Source organism: Sinocyclocheilus grahami, unplaced genomic scaffold (assembly GCF_001515645.1).
Source record: "Sinocyclocheilus grahami isolate Dianchi unplaced genomic scaffold, SAMN03320097.WGS_v1.1 scaffold991.1, whole genome shotgun sequence".
Lineage (NCBI taxonomy): Eukaryota > Metazoa > Chordata > Actinopteri > Cypriniformes > Cyprinidae > Sinocyclocheilus > Sinocyclocheilus grahami.
In genome coordinates this window covers 271029-290858 of record NW_015506170.1, presented here as the reverse complement: position 1 = coordinate 290858, position 19830 = coordinate 271029, and the positions used below count along the sequence as shown (strand labels likewise).

Below are 19830 nucleotides of genomic sequence, written 5' to 3'. Positions count from 1 at the left end.
TGTTTCTTTCTCGAAGGGCTTCCATCACTCAGAGGAACAGTGTCATCAGACAGTGTGCAACCTTAGGAGAGGAGCTTTCTTCACTTGGCACTGCAGGAATTTGGGCCAATTCTATTGAAAAAGGATTTAAAAAAAACAATTCAGTAATTCAATTTAAATTAGGACTGTAAATATCATAAAATAATTCTGATTACCCCCAATTTTGAGTATGCTGAGAGCTGTCTATAATACATGGGTGTCAAATCTCAAAATTATTTATATTCACATCCTTCATTCTAGGGTCAATTAAATGACTGTTAAAGTTAATAGCCACAAAACCTGAGTAACATGAGTAATAAGGCATCTTAAAATGGAATAGAATAGATTTCACACTAGAATAGATTTTAAGACATGTTTACAATTCATCTTACTATTAATTTATCCATGTTATTTATAATGTGAATAGAAAATACAGACAGATGCGGGCATATCGTTCTCCATTAAAACCTAACTTTGTATATCTGGAAACATTTAGGACATTAATAACTTTTAGCACTGCAAATAGTACACTGCTGATTTTGCTGTGTTAGTAAAAGTTTGTCTCAGCAGCTTTGTGAATAGGTTTTAAGAGAAAACTCTTAGTTAAAAACTTTTACCTCTATTTTGGAGGTGTTAAGATAAATTGTTTTGTGAATACGGGCCCTGATTCAGATAACCAGCTTGTTAGAAGAGAGCTCCATGCATGAACTGTGTTCCAATTGACATTGTCCCTACACAGTGTTCATTGCTCCCTACTCCCTGAACACAGGAAATCCGTTGAAGTTTACCTCACTTCGGAACATTCATTCACGAATTTGCGCAACGCCACTGCCTGCAGCGTCTTCACACACACAAACGACTCGCACACTTTAATGCCCTTTGAATGCAATCAAAGCCCTTGGAAATGGAATAATGGCAGAATATCCTGTGAAGTCCACTTCACAGGGCATTTAGGGTCGAATGGAACAAATGTCTGAAGTGATAAGAGAAGCATACAAAATGTGCAGAGCAGTTGTATGAATTGAGAACCACTGTTTTAGAGCATAACTGTGGCCATTTTTACAGGCCTGGAAAAATACTTTTCATTGATTCATTCCTGATATTTCAATCAATGAATGAATTTAAACTTAAGTTTCTCAATAGCTTTCTTCCAAATTAATATACAGTATATGTATATATAAATTAACTTATTATTTTAAGTATGTATTCCTGGTCAGCATATGACTTCATGACAATTTATGCAGAATGTTTGGCATTAAAGACACACACTGCATCAAACAGGAAGATGAACAGAATTCTGTTTAGAAATAGATGAGCTCTGAAAACCCAGATGTAAACACACAGACACAGACACGCGCGCACACACACATACACACTCTCTCTCTCTCTGTCAATAATTTGGATGTTAGATTTGGGTCAAACGATTGTGTGCCTCAGTAAGTCACAAAATAATAAGCGCTGCCAGGAGTCAAAGTATATACACTGAGTGAAGTATATCTGGTCAGCAAACCTGCATCATGGCACACAGAGGTGGAGATCAGACAGTGAACTTATATAGCTGGATATCAGAAAGCAGAATCAGACTAGGCTGCAGATCAGAGGGAAATCAAGGTGAAGACAAGACAATGAAATCAGATGAGACCGTGAAATTAGACAGAGGTGGGGATCAGACTTAAGTGGAAATAAGCAAGTGAAATCAGACTTGGGTTGACAGTAAAGTCAAACTGAACAGGAAATCAGACATTAAAATCAGCCTGATTTGGAAATTAGATGGTAAAATCAGACTGCAGACAGTGAACTTATATAGCTGGATGTCAGACTGGGGTGTAGATCAGAGTTAGATATCAGACCAAGGTGAAGACACTGAAAAGGTGAAGACACTGAAAGACTCATGTGGCGATCACACAGTGAAATCAGACTCAGGTGGCGATCACACAGTGAAATCAGACTCAGGTGGGGATCACACAATGAAATCAGACTTATGTGGAAATAAGGGAGTGAAATCAGACTGTCAGACAGTGTAATTAGAATGAGGGGGATGTCAGACAGTGAAGTTAAACTGTTGCTATGGCAACAGAGAGAACAAATCTGGCAGTAGATCGCTGGTACGAACTACAGGTGGTTCTTACCGACACTGCTCCTCTCTTCTGTTCTCCCTCTCTATCATACTTATGTGTAGTGTTTCAATATGAGATTTCCTCCCTACTCCAGTCTGATTCAAAAGTAGTGAAAATACTGAAGCTGAAAATGCCCTGACAAATCAGACAAAGACCAGTAGATCAGTTTTAGTGGCATTTCTTAGAGAGCTCACATCGGGGAAGTCGGGGCCTAATGGTTAGCGAGTCAGACTCGTAACACAAAGGTTGTGAGTTCGAGTCTCAGGTCCGGCAAGAATTGTAGGTGGGGGGAGTGAATGTACAGTGCTCTCTTCCACCTTCAATACCATGACTGAGGTGCCCTTGAGCAAAGCACCGAACCCCCAACTGCTCCCTGGGCGCCGCAGCATAAATGGCTGCCCACTGCTCCGGGTGTGTGTTCACGGTGTGTGTGTTCACTGCTGTGTGTGCACTTAGGATGGGATAAATGCAGAGCACTAATTCCTAGTATGGGTTACTAGTATTGGAAAGTGACCACATTTCACTTTCACTCATTTTAAGTGGCATCTGCCTCTAAATCATTTAATCAGATCATTAAAAGCTGTTAATGCAATCTTACTTCACAGGACAGTGCTGTGAGCTCTTGGGGTGGTTTGGCTGATGGCCGCTTTAGTGATGTCCATGCACGTGACAGAGTTCAGTTAAAAAAAAAAAACCTCTAACTGCACTAATCAAAGCCTTCAGCCTGCACAAGAGTGGAGCAGACAGATAACGCTGCACGGTCACATCCATGTGCTGCAGTAATCACTGTTTATGAGCTTTAAAGACTAAACCCATAAAAAGAAACATGCAGCGACATATTAAACAGCCTTGTTAAAATCCTTAGCACAGCACTTCCATGTGAAGGGGTCTGTAATTCTGTAATTGTTTTAGAAATAATATTTTCAATAGCAGGAGTCGGAGCATGAATTAATGATGGTTCAGTCTATTGACTGCAGAAGAGAAGAGATTATCTTACCTGAATGCCTTTCAAGTGTACTGAATCCCGTTCTGTACAGACTATTTACTCGTGTTTTGTTTTGGCACCTGCAAATGCTTTTTGAGAATACAAAAGAACTAAACTGAAAGATACCTTCGAATCTAATATTTTGTTTTTACAAAAAAAGAAAAAGAAAACAAGAGACACTCTAACATAACATTATCTGAAGAGGTGTAAATCATCCTATGCTGCTTCTCTCTCTGTCTGTCTCACTCACACACACATGCAAACACACACACATAACGAGTTAAACATGGAGATGTCGATTTCTGAACATTTCCATGGGTGGACAGAGACATTAGGCATTATACTGTCACTTGAACGGCAATTCTTCTAAGAGTTTCCTATGACATTTGGCTGTTAAAATCTAAACAGCATGTCAGAAAGCTAGTGAACTTTGTGCTGTGTTTTAAAAGTGAGGGTAATTTAACAACCTCTTAGACATTATCACTGAAATTATGAGACACCAGGGCTAGTGGTCCCACATTTTACTCCAGTGGATATTTCACAGGGTACATGTTTATTTTCAGTGCTGGGTAGTAATTGATTACATGTAATCTGGATTACGTAATCAGATTCCAAAAACTGATTACTTGTAAATATATTTATATTACATTATACAATTATAATGGATTATATTTATATTGAATTATAAAATACTCATTATCAGACTGCAGACTACTTTTTTATGGTTTAAAAGTTGTGTCGTGTATCCCAGCCTTTAGGTAAAAAGTAATCTAAAATGCAGTCTGAATACATAAAGCTTGGGACACACTACAGGACTGAAACATAAGACTGAACACACTTAAAGACTGTTTCCAACGACTGGAGCAGAAAAAACACACACAGTCTAAAATCATTTAACATGCAATGCTACACTGTGGAATAAAAAAACATCACAACAAGATATGTAATCAATAAAAATATTTTGACAAAAGTACAAAATTAACGATGAAAGATGTTTGACAGTGGGCACATCTCCACTGCATAGCAGCATATATAATTGCTGGTGTCAGTCGCAAATATTAAACATGTCTAAAAAATAATCTTTGTGAAAAGAACTGGCAACGACTTGTTTTTTTTAATTCTAAGATTATAATCTTTAGACACCACACACTATATGACTTTTTCTGCTGACTGCAAACAGCGACTGAGCCCAACTAAAACCGACCCGGTCAGACTGGGCATGATGCGTCCTCAAGACCAAATTACATTCATAATCGGCATAACAATCGTGTAGTGTGTTCTCGGTTTAAGATGAGTAATCTACTTTACTAACTACAATTTTCATCATGTAATCTGTAATCAGGTACACGGACGAGCCCCCAGAGTTGTTTGATTCATTCTTTGGAAGTTTATTTTATCAGTTATTTATTCTGTCAGTAGCCTAACCCCAGCAGTGACAGTTACTTTCATATTTGGTATCCGAAATCTTGGTATAATTTCTTTACATAAAACTTTAACCATTGTTTTCATACCCTCCGCTGAACATGGGAAAGCTTCTGGCCACTTTGTAAATCTGACAATGATCACTAACATATATTTACAATTTTGGACAGGTTGGCATGTGTGTTAAAATGTTGCAATATGGCAAGCCGTCACTCGCATCCGGTGTAGACACAGTGTAAGGCTGAATGACTTATTGATTAATGGATGGTGGTCTTTGTGCAGATTGAACATGAGTCCAAACCAATTTAGTTGTCTTGTAGACATCTGCTATGCAATAGGCCTATAAGGCATTGATAGCTTGTGCTGTCTTTGCTGCACTAGCGTGTGACAGACCATGATAATGACACACGAGTGTCAATTTTGGCCAGGCTATTTTCCCTTCAGGGTCCCTAATAATTCCTTGCTTGTCTGGCTGACAATCGTTTGATGCCAAAAATTCAAGTCAGCCTTTGATGGTATGAAATATAATGTCACTGTCAGGCAAACTGGCTATGTGTGTCATCATAGCAACTTCTGCATTTACAATTTACTTTGTACATTGTTTTTAGCAGCTTCTTTTGCAGCTACATCTGCCATTTCCTCTTTGTCTGAATCTCCTGTTGCATGCCCCTTCACATTGACAATGGCCACTTTCACAAGCAGCTGCACTGACTCAGTCAAGTTCCCTATCTGATCAGAATGAGCTATTAATTCCACATCGCCATTCATTTTCAAAGTGCCCATTGTTAATATTATTTCAAGACTTCACTCTCTTGTCTCATTATTTCTTAATTAGAGACATCATGTATTTCCTCTTTTCACAGACACACTGTGCTGAGCAAATTTGGCTGAGAAACTAACCGCTAGACATTTAGACAGACACATACTCACTTAGAACATCTTTTTTGTATCTTATAATTAACTGTAACTATTGGCAACTATATTTCCTTTTCATAATGTGTAACTTCTGAATACTTTGATTGGATGTCTGGGACTTCAGGGCTGGCATTGTTTATATAACAATGGGGGCAGGTGTGGCCTAATGGTTAGAGTCAGACTTGTAACCCAAAAGTTGCGGGTTCGAGTCTCGATACTGGCAGGGATTGTAGGTGACCAGTGCTCTCTTCCACCCTCAATACCTTAGACTGAGGTGAGACCCTTGAGCAAGGAACTCCTAATGGCGCAGCAGCAAAAATGGCTGCCCACTGCTCTGGTTGTGTATTTACGGTGTGTGTGTGTGTTCACTACTCACTGCTGTGTGTGTGTGTGTGTGTGTGTGTGTGTGTGCACTTGGATGGGTGAAATGCAGAGCACAAATTTCGAGTATGGGCCACACGTCACGCCCTTTCCTTTCCTTTCCTTTATAAATATGACTTCTCTTCCTGAATAAAGCTGAGAATGCTTTGATCTGCTCATTCATTCTCACAGGCCTGCGCTGCAACGGAACACCGCTGGAATTGCTGACAGAATAAATCACAAATAAAATAAACTTCCAAAGAATTAATCTAACAAGCAGCTAGGGCATGTTTTCACCATTTTAACACTATAGGGCAATGGGAACCTGCCATTGAATAACTAATAATTTAGTTAGCCTATAATAATTTTAATTAATTATAATTTAAGATAACTAAATTGTTTAATATATGCTTTTCAGCAGAAATTTAAACTGTGAAACAACTGTGAAACAAAACAATTAATTTGACTCAACATTAGAAATGAAACAGAAATTCAAAATAGTAAATTGGACGAAATTACAACATTTAAAATACATGTGACAGCTTGCACCAATAAAAATGTGACATGTTAAAAAATATGACATTGAAATTTAAGATTGAAGGACAGAATTCACAAATCTTGAATCTACGATTGAATTATTTAATCTATTTTGAACTAAATGGTCTCTGAAGGTTATCATTCTGTCTATTAATATCAAGACAAGACACGGCATAATACATTCTAAGTGTGCCATTTTGTGGTTGTAGTGTAATGATGGGCCACATATTTGCTTTAGCACCATTGGACATGTAGGTCTTGTTTCTAAATTATTCAATAAATTAATGTAAACGTTCCAATAAAACATTAAAATTAATGTAACCGCACAGGGCTGCCAACTCTCACGCATTTAGCTTGAGACTTACGCAATTGACACTGTTCTCACGCCACACATCTATTTTCTCACGCGGTCAAAAGCACCCTCAGTTAAAACTGTAATAATAGGATATTGGCGAAACAGATTTGGTAAAGGCTCCAGTGCGTATTTGTGTTCGCGCTCTGGAAAGCGTCAAAGGTTTCTATTTACAACGTGTTCCTGTTTTGTAGCATTGAGCTATGTAGCCAAGACATCCCTTACGAAAAAGAAGTTTATTCAAGTGTGCTATTAGTATACTTCTTTTAAACAAAAAAATAGGAAAGTATACTTTCAGTCTAATTTTATGTACTTCTCAGAAATATACTTAAAATGACATTTAAGTATACTTTACTTATGCTTAGGAAAAAGTCTAAATATATTTGAGCTATACTTGTGCTCTGAGAATCCGTGTTTTCATTGTTATATGGTAGGGGGCGCTAGTACACATCTTCTGTACAGAATTTCCAAAACACAAGAGAAGAAGAAACCGAAACAACAGATGCTTCCACATGTAATCTAACACGATCATCAGACATAAAACAGCATCAAAACTGTGCAACGTTATGGAATAAAAGGTCGACCCATGAAGAGGTAATAATGACTGTCAAGCTTGATCGGTGTTGATCGACTCCATCTACGTTTTGATTATCATTCTGAATCCAATTCATAATCTTTTTTCAGCTTTTTGTTCAAAATCTTGCTTATTTCTTTATTTTTTTATTTATAAAACTTACCCACATTCAAGTGTTTAAAAAAAGAATGCATGACGCTAGAATAAAATGTTTTTGTTTACAAGCAGATACCCTGTTCTTTCTTTTGATGTTTTGTATGTTCAGATATTCATATAACCAAAATATAGACAAATTAATACCTAAATAGGGACGTAGTAGTAAAGTTCACTTAAAAGAAAACTTACGAGTATACTAAAAGTATAAAACTACTAAACTAGTAGTCTGAGACTATACTTCAAAGTGTACTAAAAATGCTACAAGTATTTAATTAGAAAACTATCAGTATACCTATAAGTTCACTTTTAGTATAGTTGCAGTACAAACTAATAACATAGATGTAAACTAGTTGTGTACTCAAAGTTTACTACTGTTACACTAAAAGTATACTTTCATATACTAGAAAGTGGGCCAATTTAGTCCGAAGGAGTATTGAAATAGTAGACTTACAAGTATACTACTAGTACACTGATATTTGTATACTTATTACATAAAGTATACTTAAAATATACTTGAACTTTACTTAAGTATACTTAATAAAATAAACTTGAAGTATACTACTTTTTGGTAAGGGATATCTGATGATTTCACCTGTGGTTGGCCATTGTGTTCAAGTTAGTCAGAATTCGCCCATATCAAAACGCCGGATTTTTTCCTGCATGCTCGCGAATCCTCTCATTGTAATAAAGTGTAGACGTGATGTAAGAGATAATTCACTGATTATAATGGTACATTGTAAGATTGTGATAAAGTGAAGTGAGTGACAGATTTTTAGTGATTATATGCAAGCGCTATTTGCTCGCTTTCTACGCTACATATAATCTATTCAGTATTTGAATGAAAGTTTTGATTTTCGTGCTGCTAACAGGACCAAAAGCCTCATACCCTGTACATGCAGCAAAGTTTCAGGAGTGACATATATCCCCAACCAACCCCCCCTCACTCCAAGTTCAACTCAGAAGTTCATTTCAATTCAGTCGAGCAATTCAATACTTATACATCTGGTACTTGAATTTCTCTTGAAATGCTGTAATTTTCGAGCAAATTTAAAACTACTCCACAAATGCAGTAAATATTACAGCAAAAGATTAAGCCACTGAGGACCGCAAGAAGCCTAAAGCCCGCCCACCGCGCCATAAATGACAGGTTGGCAGCCAATCAAAACAGAGATTAGAGAAGGCGCTCCTGCAATAGCGAGGATTCTGAACGAGAAGCCCGGACTGTCGGAGGTATTTTATTCATTTATCCTTATATATAAAACAGTGAAGAAACGTAAAACTGTCTAAACAAAATGTACATGTCGAGAATTATCGCTGTGTATCTTAGCATGACATAATACGCTTAGTCTCCACGGTGGTACTGAGGACGCTTGTTGTAGAGGTCAGAATCAGTGTGTTGTTCCTGCGGTCGCTGTCTTGACGCAGTTACGTCACAGCGCGGTTTTGCGTTTTTATGTTCTCGTGCGGGGACCAGTGCGTGCTCGCTCGCGATGTCAAGGGCAGATCGAACGTATCTCTTTTATAGCTTTATTATTATTATTATTAACACAACAGTCGTCGGTTTAATCAGTTCTTGCGATAAGAGCGCATGTGTCCACCTGCAATATGAAGCAAGCCTGTAACGTTATTTTTATCTGGTGTCTTGGCATTCTTGCAAGAGACGTTCCCTTGACACCTGCATCATGTTTCAAATTCATATCGCTGTTCAAAATCCCCCTCACAAGCACCCCCTTGCCCACTCAAGTATCTCTTTAACATTTAGACTGCAGGAGGTCTGTAGAAAGTGTGGATAACCTTTTCATGGAACTCCAGTCTGGAGTGATTTGTTTTGATTTTGAATGTCTGAATAGTGCTGATGCTTTATTTTTGCTCAGATGTGTTTGGATGCAGGCCAACTTCACAGCAAGTCGTGCGCATAGACCGCAAAGTAAACTGACTCTGATGTTTTTCAGGAACATCATCAGTGAATGCAGGCTGAAGAGAGGCTGCATGTCGCCCATGCAACTTTAAGGAACCTGGAGAGCTGAAAATACCCTCCTTAGAAGTCAGATGAAATGAATTAGACCTTTGGAGCAGTTTTTCAAAGTTTGTAAAGTTTCATCAGGAGAAAACTGTTTTTTCAGAACTGAAAGATTTTCATCCAGCACACTTTTTGGCCTTGATATTGCAGCCTTTTTTTTTTAATTGTCTTTTATTTGACATTTTTTGCTTGTATTTATTAATAATTTCACAACTGCAATCATGGGAGCAGCAGGTTATGGATATTACCGCACAGTTATATTCATCTCGATGTTTGTGGGGTACATGCTGTATTACTTCAACCGAAAGACTTTCTCCTTTCTGATGCCATCAGTGATGGAGGAGATTGATCTGGATAAAGAAGAGCTTGGTGAGTGTGTTGTGTGTTCTGCACATAACAAAAGTTTGGGATCAGATACGTTTTTTTGATTAAATACTTATTCAGTAATTAATACTTATTTGGCAAGACATTTGTGATACAAAAATTGGTATTTAAAAAACCCCCACAGAATCTTGAAAAATAGTTCAGTTTCCACAAAAAATATTATGCAGCACAACTGTTTTCAACATTGATAATAATAATAATAAATGTTTTTTGAGAACCAAATCAGCATATTAGAATGATTGCTGAAGGATCTTGCGGCACTGAAGACTGGAGTAATGATGCTGAAAATTCAGCTTTTCCATCACAGGAATAAATTACATTTTAAAATATATTGAAAGAGAAAACAGTTCACAATATAACTGTTTTACTGTATTTTTTTATCAAATAAATCAAGTCTTAGTTATAATCCGTGTTGGGCAGCAGTGTTGGGCAAAGTTACTTTTAAAAGTAATGCATTACAATATTGCGTTACTCCCTAAAAAAGTAACTAATTGCGTTACTTGACAGCTTGCCAACCTGTCTTTTTTGAAAAAGTAACTCAGATATTTTCTTGTAAATTAAAAAAGTAATGTTACTTTACTAGTTACTTGAAAAAAGTAATCTGATTACGTAACTCGCATTACTTGTAATGAGTTACCCCCAACACTGTTGGGCAGTAAGGCATTACTTAGTAACGCGTTACTGTAATTTGATTACTTTTTTTAGTAACGGAGTAATTTAACGTGTTATACTTTTCAAAATAGTAATTAGAGTATAGTTACAAAGCCGAGGTCTCTATACGTTACTGCCGCGTTACATTGCTGACAGAATGCACTGTTTTATAATCTAGAGATTGTAAAAAAGATGTAGCACACGCACTGTGGAGTCAAGTGCCAGTGGATTAGAGACCTGCTCCAGCGAGACCCGATGCAACAGAGTACAGCACGGGACAAGATGAGCGAGTGCTGGTGCGGGCGGGTAGACACTCGTGTGTGTGTGCGGGATGCGGGAGAATAAAATGGTTTATGGGACTCCCGCAAAATAGAAATATCTAAACATAAAATATCTAAAACAAATATATTGTTATTAATCTATTGCACAAAAACAACATGAACTAATATAAAATATAAACGATTAACAGGTGCAAGCGTATGCAGACTTTCTATTTAGGCTATACGTGTTTGCAGCATTGAGCAATGCAGTGCTGAAATGTGCATGCTCACGAATCCTCTCATTATAACACATGAATTGTAGACATTATGAAAGATTCATTTTGCATTTATTTCTTGTGTTATAACAGAGATTGCGATTAACTGACATGTCTGAGCCGCTTGCTTTAGTTAAAAATAACAGTGTTCTGTGAATGTTGATGCTTTAATAACAAATATTTATCGGGAGCTATGCTGGGATTACATAAATTTCATGGAGAAAAAAGTAACGTAACTTGTAATGTAACTAATTACTAATTACTTTTGAAATAAAGTAATCAGAACAGTAACGTGATTACTTTTAAAAAGGAGTAATCAGTAATTTGATTACATTTTCAGAGTAACTTGCCCAACATAATGCAGTGCAGATCAACAAAGCATCCAGAGTAGGGTTTCAGCCTTTTCCTGTTTCCTGTGATGCAGGGCTGATCACCAGCAGTCAGACTCTGGCCTACGCTATCAGTAAGTTTATCAGCGGAGTGCTTTCGGACCAGATCAGCGCTCGCTGGCTCTTCTCCATCGGGCTCTTCATTGTGGGTGCCATAAACATCGCCTTTTCCTGGTCGTCCACTGTCATGCTGTTTACCGTGCTTTGGTTTGTGAACGGGTTCGGTCAGGGTTTCGGCTGGCCACCATGTGGAAAGGTGCTTCGGAAGGTAAGGCTGACCCATTACCTTTAAAGGGGTCATATGATGCTTTTTTAAAGATCATTATTTGGTGTAACAGAATATGTTGACATGCTTTAATGTAAAAAAAAAACACATTATTTTTCAAATACTGTACATTATTGTAGGTCCTCAGGCCCCGCCTCTCTCAAACGCTTTGTTTTCTACAAAGTCCCTCCTTCCGACAAGCGCAGTCTGCTCTGATTGGCCAGCTGACCCAGTGCATTGTGATTGGCCGAACACCGCAAGCACTCGTTGGAAATGGAAAAGGGGCGTCCCTTACCATAATCGCGAGCTTCATCTTTCAAAATAAATGTAAAGACAGAGCCCGAAAGGGGAACAGAGTCACGTGACAGACACAGTGATGAAGCTGGTATGTGTTTGCAGTACACAAGCCACGGTTAAGACAGCTGACTCCACTGTGATGTGACCCTCTCTCTCTCTCTCTCTCTCTCTCACACACACACACACACCATGCGCAAAACTCCGCATTTGAACAGTCAATAGCAAATACTTAAACTAATAACAAAACAGTAGCTGATTCAGAAGCGCCAGATTGTCATAGCAAAGTCAGAATTACCTCCTCTCCTAGGTTCATGAAACGGTCGTCCATAAAATGCATTGTTGTTCTGTTGTAAGTGATCTTAAAGATTGCTAAATGCATCTACTTTCGGAAGGCCAAATAAAATGCTTTTGTTTTCGCCTAGAAACACACAGTGTCTCCCTGACATGGCTGCTTCAACACTAACTGCGGTTACTGAAACCACGCCTTCTTTCTTTGCATGCACATTTGGGCGGCGTTATGCAAATATTTCCACATAGTGAGGTAGATATGTGGGGGCATGTTAGAACGAGCCGTTTTAGGGGGGCGTGGCAGAGGCTTAACTTTGATAAAGAATATCTCTTTGGTTTTGAGACTTTAGTCTTTGCAACTTCAGGGATCTTATCTATGCACAATCAGCTTGTAACACTCCAAAGAGAAAGGAAAACTTGAAATCGCATCATATGACCCCTTTAAATCCATCAATATGCACCTGTCTTACAGTATTGGCAGTGTGCCCAGAATAGTTGGAAATTCTAACTGCTGACCTCAAGGCTCATGCAGATGGATTGCAGCATGTATTCTAGATGCAACAGCTGATGCCAGCCACATACTTGTGGAGTCAAGCTGGGAGCATTACGATACACTTAAATTTAATTAAAGCAACCAGCAGCAGTTATCTGTGCCTGACCAACCTGGAAGCACTTGTTGGTCTGCAATAAAATTAATGTCATTGAGTATTACATAAATTTCAGTGGATGATCAAATGCATAATGGTCATTAACAGGCATTGCTCTTGAATTTAAGTTGCCTTTAAGGAAATAAATGTTATTTACTAGCTTTTCAGATTCTAAGTATTATTTACATAAATTTGTGGACATTTTGTAGTCATTTTAGGTTAAAAATACATAAATAATAAAATGATTATAGTGTAGACTACACCAAACCCTACCCCTAATAGAAAACGTACATTTTTTAATAAAAAAAGTGTTTTAATTTTATGATTTTTTTTCTCACTTCAAGAATATCCCAAAATCAGGTTTTATTTGCTTTATCCAACATGTTTAAGCAATTTTGACCTCACAGCTAAACTGTAGCTAAATTGACCATGCACCCTGGGTTTTATAAAGAAACTGGAAGGCTTTCTAGAAATCTAACTTTTAAATACTAGTAAATAACAGTAAATAATAATTTGAATAGCTGTTTTTACACTCTATCCTGTATTGGCATTGTGTTATTGGTTTTCCATGAAAAGTGTTATTAAAATGTCCTTGTACTGGCCTTTTTTCAGTGGTTTGAACCATCTCAGTTTGGGACATGGTGGGCCATCCTGTGCTGCAGTATGAACCTGGCAGGTAGTCTGGGACCCATCATCACTACAGTGTTGGTTCAGTACTATAATTGGAGAATCATCATGTCCATGTCTGGGGTGATCTGCATGACTATCTCTGTCGTTTGCCTTCTGACGGTGAAGAACGAACCCAGTGATGTGGGGTTGCCCAATATTGAGCCTGGTGCTAAAAAGGGCAAAGGGAAAAAGGGAGGTAAGAAAGCAGTGTATCATCTGGTGTTTATTAGTCTATGGAGAGAGACATATTTTTGAAAATTCAGATTTGCCATCACAGTAATACATTACATTTTGGAATATATTCAAATAGAAAATTGTGTCAATCCACTCAGTCTCCACTCTTTTTCCAGGCCCTAATGACGAAAGCAGTCTTAAAGAGTTCCTGCTGTCTCCTTATCTTTGGGTGCTGTCTGCGGGCTACCTGGTTGTGTTTGGGGTAAAAATCGCCTGCACTGACTGGGGTCAGCTGTTCCTCATGCAGGAAAAAGGCCAGTCTGCTATGATGGGTGAGTTTGGTACTTTATCTCTGTTTATGCTGAAGTCTTCTGTGTTGTTTATGGCCTGTGTTAGGATGCTAATGTGCTTGTGTGTTTTCTACAGGCAGCTCGTACATGAGTGCCCTGGAAGTTGGTGGGTTTTTTGGCAGCATTGGAGCTGGTTATCTGTCTGACAGAGCTGTGGCTAGGGTGGGTTCAGTTTAAAGTAAAATACATTCAAGGAACAGTTCATGCAAAAATTACAATTTGCTGAAAATGTACTCACCCTCAGGTCATCCAAGATGTATATGAGTTTGTTTCTTCATCAGAACAAATTTGGATAAATTTAGCATTACATCACTTGCTCACCACAGGATCCTCTGCAAGTGAATGGGTGCCGTCAGAATGAGAGTCCAAACAGCTGATAAAAACATCACAATAATCCACAAGTAATCCACACGACTCCAGTCCAGTCTTGTGAAGTGAAAAGCTGCATTTTGTAATAGATAAATCTGTTCAGATGAAGAAACAAACTCATCTAGATTTTGGATGGCCTGAGGGTGAGTGCATTTTCAGCAAATCTTCATACTTGCATATGGGTGAACTATTCCTTTAATTTGGGATACACAATCACCCTTAATTGCTATATTGGTGCATCTTCATTATTGGATAAATTAGTTATTTATGAAGAGATCATGTAATCTGTTTAACAGTGAATTCCTGTTTTACAGCAAGGGCTGGGTACCTATGGTAATCCTCGCCATGGGCTACTCCTGATGATGATGTCAGGCATGGCTGTATCCATGTACCTGTTCCGGGTTACCATCACACCAGAGACCCCAGAGGTGATTTTTTTTTTATCTAAAAATTATTCAGAGTTATTGAAAAATCTATTTGAGCATCAATTTTTGTTTTATTGTGTTGGTTAAATCATCATGTGTGGTTTCTCAGGAAGCACCACTATGGGTTTTAGCACTCCATCCAATTGCAATCCTCACTGGTGTCTCAGAGAAAGAGGTATATCCAAAAATTCACCACAATGAGAAATGAGATTTGAACTAATTAGCCATCTTCAGTGTCTTTTTTTCTGTTCTGCAGCTTTGGATTTTGATTCTTGGTGCTGCATTTGGATTTTCCTCCTACGGACCAATTGCCTTGTTTGGGGTAATTGCAAGTGAAAGCGCCCCCTCCAATTACTGTGGGACATCACATGCCATTGTAGCTCTGATGGCAAATGGTAAATCTGCAGAAACTGTTTTATGACAAAATGCATTAAAGAGGTCATATGATGCTTTTTTAAATATCATTATTTTGTGTATTTGGTGTAACAGAATATGTTGACATGCTTTAATGTTCAAAAAACACATTATTTTTCAAATACTGTACATTATTTGCACATTTGGGCGCATTATGCAAATATTCCCACATAGTGACCTAGATATGTGGGGGCGTGTTAGAACGAGCCGTTTTAGGGGGGCGTGGCAGAGTCTTAACTTTGATAAAGAATATCTCTTTGGTTTTGAGACTTTAGTCTTTGCAACTTCAGGGATCTTATCTATGCACAATCAGCTTGTAACACTCCAAAGAGAAAGGAAACCTTGAAATCGCATCATATGACCCCTTTAAGATAAAATGCTCCATATAACCATAAATTCACAATTATTTTTTCTTTTAGTTGGTGCATTCATTGCTGGCCTGCCATTCAGCACCATTGCCAAACGGTACAGTTGGGACACGGCATTCTGGGTAGCAGAGGTCTCCTGTGCTGTAACAACAGTTTGTTTCTTCTTTGTGCGTAATATGCGGACAAAAATGGGCCACGTGCCTAAAAAGATGGACTAATTCTCTTAATAAATATGATCCAATCAGAGAGCCCTGCCAATGTGACAGTACTCGGTTAGGACATCTGTACTTAAAGGGATAGTCCACCCAAAAATAAAACATTCTGTCATTATTTACTCACCTTCATGTCATTCTAAATTTGTGGAACACAAAATAAGGTATTTTGAAGAATTTTGATAGCCAGTTTTGGTTCCCATTGTATTGTTGGTCCATACTAAGAAAGTTTGGAACATGAGGGTGAGTAAATGATAACTGATTTTTCATTTTTCGATGGACTATCCCTTTAAGGAACTGTTTTAATGTCAGTGATACTGTTGTAAAAATGTATATTTTTAACTTGCATTTAAATTACCTTCAGTATCACATTAATTGTTTTTTGTCAGCAACATTCACACACTTCACAGATAAAGTGTCTCTGCTGTACATCTCTCAGAAGAACAGAATTTGTATTACTGTAAGAACAGAAATGTTTACACACTTAAATATATAAGTTGTTTACTTTCTTAGTACATATTAACATGATTTGTTTCACATGAATGTTGTTTCACTTACCACAAGCTTTTTAAGCTTGTTAATTTTTTGAAGTAACAGCTTTAAAGCTTGAGTTATGTGCTGAATTGAAGATCATCTCTTTCCAGTGTACAGACTGTCTTACATAGACACATATTGTTCTTTTGCACTTTAGATATCTGTACTTTTGCCTTCAGTATTACAGCAAAAATTTTATTTTTTTCTGAATATGTACCCAGTAATTTAATGCAAACAGCAGCATACTTTATGTATAAAGGTGTAAAAATGTAGTATAAAAGTTTATTGTAACTAAGTTGTTTCTTACGTGTCATTTCACATCCTTTTTAACATTGGTCTTGGTAATATTTTTCCTGCCTTAATTTATTTTCGTGAGCTTAACTTATCTTATTCATGTTGTAGTTTTAGTATAGTTTTACAGACATTGTGTTGTGAAATATATTGTTATAAATATCTAAGGTTTATTAAATTAAAAATTAGGGGTGATTTCTGGTATACTGGGTCACTTTTTACCACTGAGATGATAAAAATTGCACAGTTATCTTGAATTAATTAATATATATGTATATCAGTCTCTTATGCTCAGCAAGGCTACATTTATTTGATAAAAAGTGTAGTAATATTGTAAAAATTGCATTATTAGAATTTAAAATAACATTTTACCACTGAGATGATAAAAATTGCACAGTTATCTTGAATTAATTAATATATATGTATATCAGTCTCTTATGCTCAGCAAGGCTACATTTATTTGATCAAAAGTGTAGTAATATTGTAAAAATTGCATTATTAGAATTTAAAATAACTGTTTTTTTACTTTCTTAGTACATATTAACATGATTTGTTTCACATGAATGTTGTTTCACTTACCACAAGCTTTTTAAGCTTGTTAATTTTTTGAAGTAACAGCTTTAAAGCTTGAGTTATGTGCTGAATTGAAGATCATCTCTTTCCAGTGTACAGACTGTCTTACATAGACACATATTGTTCTTTTGCACTTTAGATATCTGTACTTTTGCCTTCAGTATTACAGCAAAAATTTTATTTTTTTCTGAATATGTACCCAGTAATTTAATGCAAACAGCAGCATACTTTATGTATAAAGGTGTAAAAATGTAGTATAAAAGTTTATTGTAACTAAGTTGTTTCTTACGTGTCATTTCACATCCTTTTTAACATTGGTCTTGGTAATATTTTTCCTGCCTTAATTTATTTTCGTGAGCTTAACTTATCTTATTCATGTTGTAGTTTTAGTATAGTTTTACAGACATTGTGTTGTGAAATATATTGTTATAAATATCTAAGGTTTATTAAATTAAAAATTAGGGGTGATTTCTGGTATACTGGGTCACTTTTTACCACTGAGATGATAAAAATTGCACAGTTATCTTGAATTAATTAATATATATGTATATCAGTCTCTTATGCTCAGCAAGGCTACATTTATTTGATAAAAAGTGTAGTAATATTGTAAAAATTGCATTATTAGAATTTAAAATAACAGTTTTTTTATTTTAAAATGTTATTTATTCCTGTGATGCAAAGCTGAATTTTCACCTATCATGACTCCAGTCTCCAGTGTCACGTGATCCTTCAGAAATCATTCTGATATGCTGATCTGCTACTAAAGAAACAAGAAACAACTGCTGAAAACAGTTGTGCTGCTTAATATTTTTTGTGGAAAATGTGTTTTCCAGGATACTTTTGACGAACAGAATGTTCTAAATAATAGCATTTATTTGAAATAGAAATCACTTGTAACATTATAAAATTCTTTACTGGCGTATTTTTAAAAGTGTAAAACAGGTAAACAATGACACGTTTTTTTTATTTTGGGGGACTAATTCCCTAAATTTACCTCACGTTTCTACACGAGAGCTTTTGACCTCGTCCGCCTTCCATAGCCGCACTCACTCCAGTCCTGCAGGCGGCGGCCGTGAACCACTGAGCGCTAAGACAGCACGCGCTGCACCAGACGAAGCGCACGCGGACAAATCGGACGTGTGCGTGCGCGACTTCCTTTCTCTTCCGCAGCTCGCGACGCCTCAGCATGGTGAGTGCTCGAACGACTACACAATGTAATAAAAGATCACTTCTCACGTGTAATAGCCCTATTATAACAACGGTGTCCTACGTTTTTAAGCACGATGAATAATCTAATGTAGCTTTAGTGGGCCATTTCAGCGTACGTGTTTGCGCATCGTGCGCGAGGCCTGAACACGCGCACCGCATTACCACACATTGATTTATTAAAACTATGTAATTATTAAAATACGCATTTATTTATGCATGTGATCGAAATGAGTTTTCTGTAACTGTCTAGCCGCCCAAGGATAGTAAGCAGAAGAAAGATGCGGGCAAGTCCAAAAAGGACAAGGATCCCGTTAACAAATCCGGAGGCAAAGCGAAGAAGAAGGTAAAATACTTGGAACTCTAGTGTTTACCTCACGTAAGAGACATGCCAGTCATTAACTGTGATTGTGTGCATGGATTGTCATTTTTGTTCTTGAGTAGAAGTGGTCCAAAGGAAAGGTGAGGGACAAGCTGAACAACCTGGTCCTCTTTGACAAGGCCACATATGATAAACTGTACAAAGAAGTTCCCAACTACAAGCTGATCACACCCGCTGTGGTCTCAGAGAGGCTGAAGATCAGGGGCTCGCTGGCCAGGGCTGCTCTGATGGAGCTGCTCAACAAAGGTGATCATTTGATGCTCTAACAATGAATGTGATTGATTTCAGAAAAGTGGTGCTAGAAATTCTGCAAGTGTGTAGTGAACCTAGCACACATTGCATTCTCTAATCCAGGTCAAAATCAGCACATTCAGAGATGTCTTGAGTTTTATTATGAATCCATTATGGAGTGACATTTTGCGTTTGTCGTTGTCAGGTCTGATCAAGCTGGTGTCCAAGCATAGAGCTCAGGTGATCTACACCAGAAACACCAAGGGCACAGATGAGGTAGCTCCAGAGAAGGAGGCATAATATGGTGATTATCAATTTGGAATGTCTCATTTTCAGATTTGATGCCCTCTATCAGCTAGTTTCATCAACTGGTCTCCTATATTGATTGTTTATTCATCTCCCTTTCAGATTGCACCTTGGCTTGAGTTATGGTCTTTTGTATAGGTAAATAAACAACCACAAAATGAAACTTGCGTTTGTGCATTTCTTCAACAAAGTGAATATGTACCTACATTGTAAGTGTTTGTACTAGTAGGAATCATTATGCACAATTTTGCGAATGTATATTGTGGTTTATGACAGTAGGATGTTATGAATCTGGGGTTTAAGTAACTAAACCAAGCTTCATTTCTCCCAATTAAAACACGGACCAGATCATAATCTGAAATGTATTGCTTTTCTGTGACATTTTCAAGACTAAAAATTGGTTGTGGTGTTATT

General features: G+C 37.3%; 2 protein-coding genes across 2 annotated transcripts; both read left to right on the top strand.

The window, feature by feature from the left end:
* The first annotated feature begins 8609 nt into the window (after nt 1-8609).
* LOC107565261 (glucose-6-phosphate translocase-like) lies at nt 8610-16027 on the top strand. The gene is made up of 10 exons (XM_016250482.1): nt 8610-8666; nt 9389-9825; nt 11451-11683; nt 13525-13777; nt 13932-14087; nt 14182-14267; nt 14789-14902; nt 15009-15074; nt 15156-15294; nt 15733-16027. Exons 2-10 carry the CDS (start codon nt 9678-9680, stop codon nt 15897-15899), a joined length of 1362 nt encoding a protein of 453 aa, XP_016105968.1. The 5' UTR covers nt 8610-8666; nt 9389-9677; the 3' UTR covers nt 15900-16027.
* Nucleotides 16028-18380: 2353 nt separating this feature from the next.
* Nucleotides 18381-19579, top strand: LOC107565279 (40S ribosomal protein S25-like). Its single transcript, XM_016250501.1, has 5 exons — nt 18381-18480; nt 18751-18843; nt 18942-19125; nt 19316-19414; nt 19519-19579. The coding sequence occupies exons 1-4, from the start codon at nt 18478-18480 to the stop codon at nt 19408-19410; spliced, it is 375 nt and encodes a 124-aa protein (XP_016105987.1). The 5' UTR covers nt 18381-18477; the 3' UTR covers nt 19411-19414; nt 19519-19579.
* Nucleotides 19580-19830: the final 251 nt, after the last annotated feature.